At 39.0% G+C, this 13329-nt stretch overlaps 1 protein-coding gene across 5 annotated transcripts in view; it reads left to right on the top strand.

Annotated features, from left to right (window-relative positions):
• The window catches only part of GSAP (gamma-secretase activating protein), a 90882-nt gene that overhangs the window by 45804 nt on the left and 31749 nt on the right, over positions 1 to 13329 (top strand). For all 5 annotated transcript variants that reach the window (XR_003795096.1, XM_029232932.1, XM_029232930.1 and 2 more), the window contains 5 exons: positions 3084 to 3176; positions 3296 to 3513; positions 5091 to 5160; positions 5681 to 5763; positions 8631 to 8684. Coding sequence is in view for 4 of the 5 variants with exons in the window: in XM_029232932.1 (XP_029088765.1) it covers positions 3084 to 3176; positions 3296 to 3513; positions 5091 to 5160; positions 5681 to 5763; positions 8631 to 8684 (518 nt within the window). In the remaining variant the exon portion in view is untranslated. The remainder of the gene's footprint in view (positions 1 to 3083; positions 3177 to 3295; positions 3514 to 5090; positions 5161 to 5680; positions 5764 to 8630; positions 8685 to 13329) is intronic.

The following is a 13329-nucleotide window of genomic DNA, read 5'->3' as shown; positions in this document are numbered from 1 at the left end:
AGCTTTCAGGTTTAGAGCAGATGGATTCTTGAATATTTTCTTCTTTCCCTGTTTCCCAGCCCATCTACCATCATGACAAAGGTTTAGGAAGGTGTTATGTGAAGGAACTGGGCAAAGTGAGAACCAAAGTGATAAAGACCATAAAAATATTTTTTTTTGGGTCTTTTTTAATCAAAGTATAATTGATGTCCAATATTATATTAATTTTAGGTTTACAAATAGTGATTCAATATTTTTATAGATTATACTCCATTTAAAGTTATTACAAGACAATGGCTCTATTTCCCTGGGCTGTACATTCTTATACATAGTAGCTTGTACCTCTTAATCTCCTACCCCTATCTTGCCCCCCCATTCCCTCTCTTCACTGGTAACCACGCGTTTGTTCCCTATATCTGTAAGTCTGCTTTTGTTTTGTTATACATATTTATTTTTTAGATTCCACATGTAAGTGATAACATAGCGTATTTGTCTTTCTCTGTCTGACTTATTTCACTGAGCATAATACTCTCTAGGTCCATCCACACTGTTGCAAAAAAAAAAGATTTTTATTTTGAATGATACTATTGATGAGGAGAGATATCTTATGCTAAGTGGGCCAGTATGTGCCAGTTTTTAATATGAGCTCTGAACCTCTGGGAAGTTGCTTTAGAGAGGCCTGCTTCTACTGCTTCCTGTGGTAAGAAGGATAAATATAAGGTTTCCTGGGTCTGAGACTTGATTCTTATCAGAAATCCTTTATCAGCATCCCATCTCGAGAGTGATGTGGGAAACTCTCCACTAAAAAAACTTAGCCTTTTGTGAGGTCAAAGGTATCCTTCCTCTTCTTACCCCTGGGATTGACTCTTGAAAAGGGCAGGCATGATTTAATCTCTGGTCTTCAGAGCGTGGAGAGGGCAAAAATACTAGAGCTTTGTAAAAATAGGCTATCTCACATTAAGCCATCTTTCCTTCTTTAAACAGATTTTAATATATAGGCACAAAATTGTACCCAAGATTAGAACTATTCTAGAGGTAATTTTTATGACAACAGTATTGCTTTTTGAGTGATGTCTTTTTTGCAATTTATTGCATGGAATTTCCCTGAATTGTCACCCTCTTAAAAGGGGCTTAAATTGATTGAAATATTAAAGAATAGAGTTTTGGAGGAAGTTTTCCATGAACCCCAAACACCTGTATATAAGAAAGATATGTTTATACATTAAAAAACTATCATTTTAAAAATTAATACTATATTCTAAGTGTTTTACTTGTTATCTTGATCCTTACAACAATTCTTCTTGGTGACGTTATCCGCATTTTACAGATAATGAAACTGAGTCTCAGAAAGCCTGTGATGTGTGCCCAAGCTTCTTCTAGTGTCTCTTATCAGGGGCACTATATTAGTTTATTGCTGCAATAAGAAATCACCACACATTTAGCCCCTAGATAAATAACACATTGTCTTATGGTGCTGGAGGTGAGAATTCTGCAAGGAGTGAGTCCTGAGGTGTCAAGGTGGGGGCAGAAATGGTTCCTTCTGGAGATTCCAGGGAAGAATTCATTCTTTGCCTCCTCCAGCACATAGAGGCTAGCATTTTTTGGCTTGTGACCACATCACTCCAGTCTCTTGCATCATCATGTGGTCTTCTCTTCTGTAGTCATGCTCCCTGTTCCTCCCTCTTATAAAACCATTTGTGATTACATTGGGTCCACCTGGATAATCCAGGATCCCCCCCCACCTCAAGATCCTTAATCACATCTACAAAGTCCCTTTTATTACTTAAGGTGACATATTCATAGGCTCTGGGGATTACCATGTGGACACCTTTGGGAGCCATCATTCAGCCTACCACAGGTACTATTGACATTTTTGGTGAGAAAGTAACTTTTGGGTGGGAGGGTCCTGCACATTGAGGGATTTAACCTCCTTGGAGCCCACTTGCTCATCAAATGGCAGTAGGAATCTCCCTTCTACCTGAAAAATTGTGACAACTCAGAACACCCTCATGTATTTCCAAATGCCCCCTCTCCCAGGGACATAGTACCACCCTAATTAACTGGCTAAGCTGTAGGGCTAGGAGTTAATCTAGGTCATTTGATGCCTTTCCACTGTGCCCTACTATATCGTTATTTGTGTTTTTCTACTTATGCATTACCATAATGGTAACATTATTGCAACCACTTGTGCTAACTACTTTAACATCACTGAATCCACAGTGACTGAAAGGACACTTATAAGTCAGCTGGTTAGTTTTACATCCTCTTTCCTTTCCCTTCCACAGAATGCCTTCTGTGTACATTATTAGCATGTATTTCTTTGCTTCTTAGGGGAAAAAGAGTCTAGCTGGCTCACTTATAATCTAAATGTTTCATCTATATGAAATTCACTACTGTTGTATGAGTTTCTTTGTTTTTCTAAGATCCTAGAAAAATTATTGGCAAGGGCTACTTCTACCTTGCCCCCTTCTCCAGAAACCTATTTTTTATACCTTGCCTCAATCTGTATACAAATATTCTTTGTACAGAAATATCTAGTGCAGGGACTGTGAAGATGTGCATTCTAGGCAGCTTGCTATGCATGGAAACATATTAGTACTTCACAAAGTGTCAGAATGCCTGCAGAGACTGTTTTGATGAGTATCAATTTAAAGCTTCTTTAGAGAAAATGACAACGATGATGAGCAGTGGGCAGACATAGGAAACTAAATTGTAGAGCTTCCCCCACATGGCAGAAATTATGCAGGAAATTCCCATGATAAGCTATTTCCAGCCTGTCAGATTAAGGAATAATTCATGTTGCTGGATATTTTTTATTCTAACTTGTTCTCAGAGCTCATTTAGATTCCTATAAAGCCACAGTTCTCTTAGAAACAAAACTACAGATATAAATGAAGATAACCATGGCTAAATGTCTGAAGAAAATGAGATATTGCTAGGAAGATGGACCGTACTGACATCAGACAGCTTCTTATTACATTGGTCAAAACCTTTGTGTTTTAAGAGGTTCAAAGAAAAATAGGGATACCGTAAAGTTGTTGGCTTTATCTGTACCTATACAGCTCTTGCCACGTGGAACTGACTTAAATCTTTCTCTCCCACAGACTATTATGTAGCTGTTTACTTGCCTGGTCATTTCTTTCATCTACTTAACATTCAACATCCAGACCTGATCTGCCACAGTCTGTTTCTGACAGGTATGGCTGTAGTTTTCCCCCTCATGAACAGGGTACATTTGGGTTCATTTTAACATTAATATTTATGTTTGGGGCAGAGGGGCTTCTTTTATTTGCTGATCTACTTTTTTTTTGGCCAGGAAACAGTGAAGTGATTGATATGCTACCTCATAGTCCTTTACAGTCACTGTCAGGATCCCTGGTCCTGGATTGGGGTTCTGGAAAGCTCTATAGGGCGCTCCTCAATCAGTCATATTTATTGGAGTTCCTGTGGAACACCCGGCTGGACTGCGAGAAGCTGGCCTTGTTGCACTGTGTGCTCTCATGTGGCCGAGACCCACGGCGACTGGAAGCCAAGGTGGGAATATAGCTTAAGTTTAAAAAGTGGCAAATGGACAACACGTGTACATTTAGTAGCTGAAATGAACAGAAGTTATTTTTATTTGGTAACAATTGAGGTTTACGGTCTCCGTCGTGACTTGAACATATTCTTCGTTTGTGCTCCTTTTTTATGGACACAGACCTCAGACTGGGAGGGCGTGTCTGTTCTTTTCACTCTTCTCTTTTCCATATTGTGAGTAAATGTTAGGAAGTGCTAACAAGGAAGTGCTCGGTAAATAGTTTCTCAAATATCTACTTTTTCTCCTGGTTTGTATTTGGTGTATATCATGAAAAGGACTAAAATCTGGTGGTAAATAAAATCTATTTATGACATTTTAAATAGAGATAGCTCACATTTATATTTCACATTATAGTTTATGAAGCACTTTCATACATCTTATCATTTAATATTACAGCTATTCTGTGAAGTTGAAGAAACCCCCCATTAGACTTGATTGGGACCAATGGGTGGTTGGTCGATTGAAAAAAGATGGCCTAAATATTTTCTTTTAACCTAAAATATATAAATGTACATTTATTCCTGTATCTTTTGATGTAGATTACAGCCCTTTCTTTGTGTATCAGCTAATTAGAGTTCAAAATCGTTTTTCTTTCATAAAACCACTAAGTAATGTCTTGACTTTCTTTATCTGTACCTGTATGGCTCTTCCAGTTACTTTCTTTTTCTTTTCATTTTATTCCCTAAGGAGGTCAATAGTTTAAAAATCCTCCTTTAAATAGTGTGTATATCAGGCAAGTTTTTCTTTTATAGTTGTCTCACACCTAGTTTTTTAATAAGTGTTTTAGAGACATGCCTTGGAGTCTTTCCCAAGCTTTCAACTTTTATTGAGCCGCCAGCATTCTTTTTGTATCCATATTTCACTTGTCTATGGTAATATTTTATTAACTTAACTAATTGTGAAAATAAGCACAACTAGCTTGATGAGTAGGTTTGGAAATAAGAACAATTAGTGGCAGGATCAGAAATGCAAGAGTGCCCTATGGCTAGGCAAGCCTCATACCATCAATTCTAAGGTCGGGAACAAGGGGGTTTCGTTCCTGCAGCAGGTGAGGATGGTTATAGAGGTTGATTGAGAGAACTGTTGATATAACAGGGATTATACCTTCCTTGATAGCATAGCCATGCTCACAATGATTAAATGGTGTAACTGAGCTGAAATTCAAACACAGGTCTGCTGCCTTCAAGCTCAGTGGTTGAGTTTGGTTTTCTCCTGTATCCATAGCTCTTCACACTGCGACTTTGCTGTAATATGTCCTACTCTAGCAAAAACGAACATTGGATTCAAGAAGGCTTATTTGGATCCCAGTCAAGGGCATTTATTAAAATGATGCATGAAAAGGAACTCATTTATATTTTACCCACACAACCTTACGTTATGTATCTCAGAGATTGTGTAGAAGTGAATGTGTTCTTAGGCAATTCTAAAAGAGATATAACATTTTAAACTATTCATATATATTTTGTACTTCTTTGGTGGTGGGGGCAGGGTGCAGATTTAAATACCAATAGATTTGTCTTCTTACTTCTTAAAGATTATTCAGTGGATTTCTGAGAACATCTCTGCCTGCCATTCATTTGACCTCGTTCAGGAATTTATAATTGGTAGGTGTTGCTGATGGTGCATATTAAGTTGAACCCTTGACCCTTTTGCTTAAGGGAAAGCAGTAAATTGATAATGCCTCAATCTGTCAAAATGCTGTTTAGGAGTGTTTTTTCATTTTTTTAAAACTCTGTTGTAGTCAGCACCTAATTAAATTTCGTTCTCTTGTGGTTTTGTAAGAAGCTGTGGCTGTTCAGAGACTGATGACATATAAGATATGATCTTGATTCTATAACCTTATTAGTGATTTATTTTAAGCGTTGTGTTGGCTGGTTCTGTGTGAAGTGGTTATAACGTCATTTGGATAGATGTAAGTGCCAAATAATTTTTAAAAAATTATTCTCAGTGTAAAAAGTAGAACCTGAACATTTTAATCAGCGGATAGAACCATGATTAGCCTTTTGCAGATGAAGGATAAGGCAATGAAAACTTTTGTGGGTTGGCTTGTTTGGGTGCATTACAACGTCTGCTGCCTTATTCTTCATATTAAAACGTCTTTTTTCCCCACCAAAACTTACTCAGCTTCTTCATATTGGAGCATCTATCCAGAGACAAGTAACATGGATAAACTCTTGCCATACTCCTCACTGCTCACTTGGGATACAGTAAGTTAACACTTTATATTCTTTCTGTAATTAAAATTGATTCACTGCTGTGGGTCAGTTGTAGGACGTTCCTGTCACAGTAGCCAAGGTTGTGATTTCATTTCTGTTTTGATGCATAAGGATCTGAATTGGAGTTTTCTGGCAGAAAAATAATAGTGAGTCCTTGCTGTTGGCCAGTTTTATTTACATAAAACAGTAGAACCGAAGGAGAAGGCACAGCATACGTGTTACTCTTCCTACTACCAAGCAGAATGAAGCCTCTATCATCTTCAAATGGTTTTAGTTTTTAATTTTTTTCAAGCAGCTAGAATAGACGAAAATATTTCTTAGGGTTTTATAAATGAGCAACGGCTGGACCACTGCTGTTATTCTGAGCTGTTCTATTTACTTAGTAGATTAGCACCTTCATGAGCTTTTTCCCCAGCCTTAGAAAGAAAATCTGTGATAACTTTAGAATGTCAAGATCAGTAAAAGTCAGTAATCTTAAGCAACTCCATGCCATTCAAACTTTTCTTCCTGTTGGTCCAGACTCCCTTCCTTTTAGTTGGGAAGAAATGTTTCAGGAGAAAACATTGTTCACTTTCTCTTGAATGTGGTTCAGTGAACTGAGCTTTGTTGGATCAGAAGTGAAAACCATGTACAGGCTCCCCCTGAAAAAGGTTCTGCCTCTCCTCCTTTCATATTTAGATGTTAGAACTACTGTGTGCTTAGTCTCGAGGCAGAGGTTTGTATCAAAAAAGCATTTAGAAAAGTAAATTTAATTCAGGTAGCACAGACGCAGGAAAATAAGTACTAGGATAAATGGTAACACTTCCCATTTTGTTTTTAGACTATCTAAATATAGTCCTTTAAAAAGGCATATCAGATGTGTTTGATTACTTTTTTTCCTTTTTTTTTTGTTTTCTGTGGCTGCACCACGCGGCACACAGGATCCTAGTTCCCCGACCAGGGATCTAACCCGTGCCCCCTGCAGTGGAAGCGCAGAGTCCTAACCACTAGACTGCCAGGGAAGTCCCATGTTAGAAGAATTTCTCAATTTTTGGTATACGCAATGGTAGTGTTTTCCCAAAGGCCCTTTCTTCTTTGTCTCTCACTGTTAGAGTTCGTCAACTTTCATGCCTCTCTGTAAAATTATAAGGAAAGATCTGAGCTTGTTTCTTCTCTAGGCCCTCATTGTTTGAAGAACCCTTGTCAATATACATGCAGACTCTGTGGTAATGTGGCAGGAAGTTCGCAGGTTAATCCCTACCCCTCCCCCAGAAGCAGGAAATGTACATTTCATCTTCCTCCCTTCACCACCCAATGCTGGCTGTCGCTGTCTTGTGTTCAGTGTCTGGGAGGCCGGGTCTGGACCTCTGGTTCCCAGGGTTGTGTTTAAACATGGTGCATGTGTTAGTTGGATGTTGTGTGAGTGTCATCCTGACAGGTAGTTCTTCACATTTGCATTTCTCCTCCTTTGTGGGGCAGAGGAAATGTGTGGACATACAGAGTGACATCAGGAAGTCCTACAAGAAGTACAATATGAAAAAACCCAAAGTTTTAACCACTGCGTACAGAGCTTATTTTGGGGTTTATCATGTTGCTTTAGACTTCTGGCGGTTGGAGTAAGTTACCTTAAAGGTCTCTCCTAATCCTGAAATTCTATGAGCCTATGATTTTCTTTAGCAATGATGTAAATCATTTTCTTTTCTCTAATCTGCATATGCTCTTAATGCTATACCCTTAATAAATAAATTTCATACTTCTGTATGGAGACAGATTATTTCTGTAAATAACTGAATTGGGTTTTTTAAGATACTAGAAAATATTGTGTCTTACACATAGATAATCCTGAATTATGCTTTGCAGACAGTGAGCCTTGTTATACTTATTTGAAGATGCTATTTATTACCTAGAGCTGTAGTGAAATTTCTGTTGCTGAGTAGTGATAAGTGAAGCATACATAGATTTTTATTACAGGCTTTCTCCTGTCCATTGGAGGACTCAGTTGCTTGAATGTTCTGGAAGTTTATTTCTCCATCCCTGTGATGCCCTTTTTCTCAGAAATATTGTATGTCAATAAAATCCAGGACATTTAAGTTGTAAACAAATACCACGTTTTATTTGTATTTTCTTATATATCATCTACTTAGTTTTTAGGAAATGAAAGAGGAATTGACTAGTTGACAGGTTAATATACATAATTAACATGGAAACACACTTTTTAAAATAAATAAGTGGAATTTTGTCAGTTTATCTTTTTATTTAAATTTCTGTTTTAATGCTCACTAGTTAGCAGAATGTTATAATTTGGACTTCCTGATATGAATTGCATCTTGCACATTTGCCATGGTGATCTTGCTAGGTAAACACTTAATGGGGATCTCTTATTTCCGAAATCACGGTAGAGGATGAGATGCAGAACAGTTTTCCACTGAGGTCAAAAAAGAATCCCATTAGTGAGGCAGGGACCAACTATAATACATTTAAGTGAAAGAGAAGAAGAGGGAGGAAGGAGTAAAAAAAAAAGGAGTGTCCACCTTATTATTATACTTGATGGTGCAAATATAATTTGCCTCCTTTGTTCTTAAATGGAAATGTGTAAATAATACATTATTTACTCTGTATTTCTTCATAATAGTTTATCCTTTCCTTTAGTGACACTGTCAACTATTATAATCATAACTTTACAGAATATTTCCCTTCCCGAGGCAAGAGATAGGCGGTGTTCACTGGTATTTATAAACCCCAAGTTTTATTTAAAGTAGAGGTTAGCAAACTGGGAGCTGCCCTCAGCTTCTGTCTGCACGGAAGTTACTTCCTGAAGGCTCGGGCTGGGGGTAGTTGATACGTTTAGCAGTTGTGTGTATGTTTTTCCCCCACCACAGGAAATTCCTGGAATAACCCTTGTGACAGAAGAGATTCCGTTGCCTCTTATGAAGGTAAGTGCTTACAGTGAGAGACAAAAAGCCCAGACCTGCGTGGCTTCCTCGCTGGCCTCACGGTCGCCTGCCCCGAGTGTTGCAGTGGTTCCAAAAGGGATTGTAAACTGTCAGGGGAGGATGCTGCAAGGGGTAAGGCTAGTTGTCTAGGCAGTCCTTCCTAAATGGTAGTCACCAACGATGATATCAGGGCAATGCTTAGGAATGCTCTTTGAAGAGGGAGGTTTTCTGAAGACAGAGAACTACAGGCTCGATGTGAAGTGTATAGAAGTCATACTTTCCACTGTGCCTCAAACCAATCCATGCTGGAGGAGTTCTTGTAAATTTTCTTGAGCAGACCTAGGAGCTGTTTTTTACTTCACTTGCATTGTCACCCCCTCACACTCACACACACACATACACAGACACACAGAATCTTAAAACCATTAAGTAACCTGGGCTGGGATTAACTAATTTCCTTCTCGTTCTGAGAACAGTGTTTCTGTTTCTCAAGAGTGACCTGCTCGGGCTGTCCCTGTGGTCTCAGCACACACCTTCTTCCTGCCCTCCAAGCAGCAGCGTTAGTGTCTCTCTACAGTCTGGTGGTTTCAGAGGAGTTTCTGGTACAATAGGGAGGGGGGGGTGGGTGAGCAGAGAAGAATGTGTATGTAGTTAAAACCGAGGAGTATTTTAGCATAGTTTTCTTGAAGCTCCTTTGTTGTTTTTGGCATTGCCTCCTGTTAATTATAGCTTGGTGTGTGCTGGGAAATCTCAGCTTTTGGCAGCAGGCAGCCTAGTATGCTGCTGCCTTTTACTATTTACATTTGATTCTTTTGGACCCACAAAGGGCAGGGCAGGCTCAGGCAGCTGAGGGAAAGCCTTGGGCGTTTGAGGTCACGGTGATGCCCTGGGGGTGAAAGAGGGCTGACTGGTTTAGTGGTTCTGGGTTTTGGTCCTAAGAATGGTCCTTTAAGGGGAGATGGACAAGAGATGTATCTAGGCAGCAGAGTGTGAGACAACTGTGAAGGTCTATAAAAGCAGGAAGACGAGGGAAAAGAAAAGTTTGATTAATAGCTTAAAAGATTCTTATTAAGAGCCTCCATCCTTTCATTTTATTGTTTCTGCTTTTACCACTAGTCCAGAAAATCCATACTGTGTTTAATGGACACACAATAAACCAGTGAAGGAAATTTTAAAAAGAAAGCAATGTCACTCACAATTCTACAGTTCCTAACATATTGTCTCTTTGCCCCATTTCCTCTTGGTCTTTGTCATAGGTTTGCATGTTTTACCTAGTAGTAATGGCCATCTAGTGATATTTAATAAAGATTATGTATTATAATATATCATACACATTTTCATGTTGGTACCTAAACTTCATAATTTTCATAATTATGGTTTCTAATGACTCTATAGGTTTCCACTGTGTTTCTGTGTCTTAGTTTATTTAATCATTCTTCTGTTTTGAGACATTTAGTTTGTCTCTAGCCCCCATTAAAAAACATTTTTTTTTTTTTGCTATTAAAAACAATGTGGCAGTGAATACTTTCATGTAGTTTTTTTGTGTGTGTGTGATTTATTCCCTTAAGGTTAAATGCCCAGTAGTATTGTTGGGTGAAAGGCTATGACAATTTTTATAGCTTTTGATTCTTATTGCCAAATTGATATTCAAAAAATGTTGTGATCATTTACAAGGGATTTTTGAGTTTATCGGTTTTACTATAACCTTACATTATTGTGTATTTTCATTTTAAAAATTAAGTAAGTATAAAAGAGTGATGGGAAGGTTCTCAAACTTTTTACCACTTGCCTTATTCTAAGAATACAATTTGCCTTTGCTTGGAAACAAAATAGCTTATTTTTGCACTCTCTGACTTTTTTCTTTTTTCTTTTCTGTTTGTGTGTGTGTGTGTGTGTGTGTGTAAAATTATGTTTTTATGAAGTTCATTTTTCTTCCTTCTTGATATTCACTTTGCCTTCTCCTCACTTTTTTCTCTTCTCCCCTAATTATCTTTAGCATTTGGCTCTGCAGAGGGTTGTTTCCCATGAACTGTTCCCAAACATGCTTGGAAACTCTTCCGAGACTCCACATACATTCATGTGTTAGTAAGAAGTGTTACGTAGGACAAGTGTGAGCTGTAGATCTCTTCATTGTCCTCTCCACGCAGACACAGTCCATCAGGGAAGGCAGAGGAATGCTGCCGGGATTTGCCTTGGGCTCAGGAGAAGATGTCACTGGGTTTGGTGGCCAGCTCCACCCCAGTCCCCCACTGCCATCACTAATCATCCCTTCCAGTTCACGGGACACCTGGTCCTGATAGCTCTCATTTGTTTCCCCATCCCTGCTTGCATAATACCTCTCAGAATAAGCAGCTGCCTTTGACCTAGTTCTACCGCAATTCCCAGCCTAATGATATTGCAATGGATCTTGTTGCAGTGGCACATCCCACCTACTTTTCCTCCCTCCCCAGGCCATTATGTGACTGTTCTTGCAGCTTCCCCATAGGAGTTGGCTTTGAGCACCCTTGACCTGAAACACAAGTTACCTTTCGAAGGCATGCTTGCTGTAGGACTTTCCACGAGGCCCAAGGGACCCCAGACTACTCTGACCACACTTGCTTCCATCCTGCTTGGAAGATGACTGCGCTGATAAGGAGTCTGAAGAGGGAAGAGCAAAATGAAACTAGATGAGCACTTCCCTTCTGCTCTCTCTGCAAATAAGTTTAGTGTGAAGTGAAGCACTTTACAAATGTTTAACATATGAACATCGAATTTAATTGGTTTATACCAGTTTACCACCTGAAAGACAAAAGCCTTCCTTTATAGAATGGTTTCCAAAAGAATTTTTAAAAAATGAAACAAAATGTATGTTAAAACAAGGCCCTCACCTTAAAAAGGAATGTCATCAAGAATGGCCTTCCTAAGAATGAATTTATCTCTTCCACGGGAAGTCATGTAAGGATTAAAAAAAAAAAGTAGAAACCATAGCTTACTTGAATATCAAGAATGGAGAAATGGAGTATTTTTATTAAAGTATTGTTAAGCCAGACATCTTTAGTTTCATTTTATAAAGTAAGGAAGCCTTTAATTTAATCATTTGTGTAGCGACTATTAACTGTCTGACCTAGAGACTGGGAAGGAGAAAGACTTCAAGCCCCGCCCCAGTTATGGCCACTCCAAGTGAGGGCATTGCTGCAGTGTCCATCAGGGGTCTAGATGCCCCTGAGCAATTGCGGAAAGAGTGGTTGGCACCTGTGCTGTTCTCCATTCAGAGACTGGTTCACTTAATTATGCTTCTTCTCTGAAACACTTAAAAAGTGTTTAAAAAATACTTTTTTGGGCAGAGCATGACTATAATTAAGCGTCTAATGAAACACAAAAGACACTCTTTTCCTTGACCCTCCCAGTACAGACAGCCACCATCACTTAAAGAAAATGTTTCTTAGAGATCCAACGTATCAACAATCGCAGTGTAGAAACTTACAGTTTTTAAAAATGAGAATGGTTGCTTTGACAACAATGTAGCATTAACAGAAATGTCAACTGGTTATGTGGGAAATACTGACTTTCCAAAGTTTAGTTTGTACATATGTGATCTTGTGATATAACTAGAAATATATATTTGGTCTTCTTCCATGGTTCCTGGCACAGAGCTCCTAAAATCCTTGTAATTTCCTAAGTGATAAAAGCTACAAGTGCATCTTTTGTTATAATGTTTACTGTTTGTTCCAGTTCCTGAAGTAGCTCCAGAGTACAAAGGTGAAAAGAATGCCTTTTATTATTCCTAACAAGCCCCTTCCAGCCACACCTGAGTTTGTTAATGAGGTGGCCTTTGGAAAGCACCTAAGGATGGAGCTGGTTGCCAGGAAAACTAACCATGTGATTAGCAGGTTGGCACTTTGAGCCCTCTACCACCACTACCTTCCAAGGCTAGAGTGGCTGGAGATGGAGTTCAGTCACCAACGTCCAGTGATTCAATCCATCATGCCTATGTAATGGAGCATCCATAAAGAACCCTCACTGAAGACCTTCTGGGTTGGATGAATATACAGAGGTGCAGGGCTGGGGGTCCTGCGCCTGGAGAGGGCATGGAACCTCAGAGCCCATTCCCACACGGCCTGCCCCACGCATCTCTCTTCAATCTGGCTCTTAACTGAGTTGTATACTTTTATAATCAACTGGTATATAGTAAGTAAACTGTATTCCTGAGTTCCATGAGCCTCTGTAACAAATTCTAGAACCCATGAAGGGGGTGCTGGGAACCTCGGATTGATAGGCAGTCAGAATCACAGGTAACAACACGGGCCTGTGATTAGCATCTGAAATGGGGGGCAGTCTTGTGGGACTGAGCCCTCAACCTGTGGGATCTGACAGTATCTCCAGGTAATCGTAGGACATCCTGCTGGCATTGGAGAATTGATGGATGTGGAGAAAAAAACCCCACATGTTTGGTGCCCAGAAGTGAAATATGCTGTGAATAGACTGTTGTAGAGAAAAAACAAGAGTTATTCCTATACAACATATTTTTTGGGACAGAGTGTTATGGCATGTTCAATTAATATTGTAAAAACATAATTTTATGATTTTACAAAGAAACACAACTTATTAGAGACAGAGCAGCAGGCTGGTAAATTCATTCCTGTCATATCTGTAGCGATGAGGGTAC

The sequence above is a fragment of the Monodon monoceros genome, unplaced genomic scaffold, assembly GCF_005190385.1.
Source record: "Monodon monoceros isolate NGI ecotype Baffin Bay Population unplaced genomic scaffold, NGI_Narwhal_1 Super_Scaffold_2, whole genome shotgun sequence".
NCBI classification, from domain to species: Eukaryota; Metazoa; Chordata; class Mammalia; order Artiodactyla; family Monodontidae; genus Monodon; species Monodon monoceros.
The sequence above is the reverse complement of the archived record's forward strand: the minus strand, read 5'-3'. Positions and strand labels throughout refer to the sequence as shown.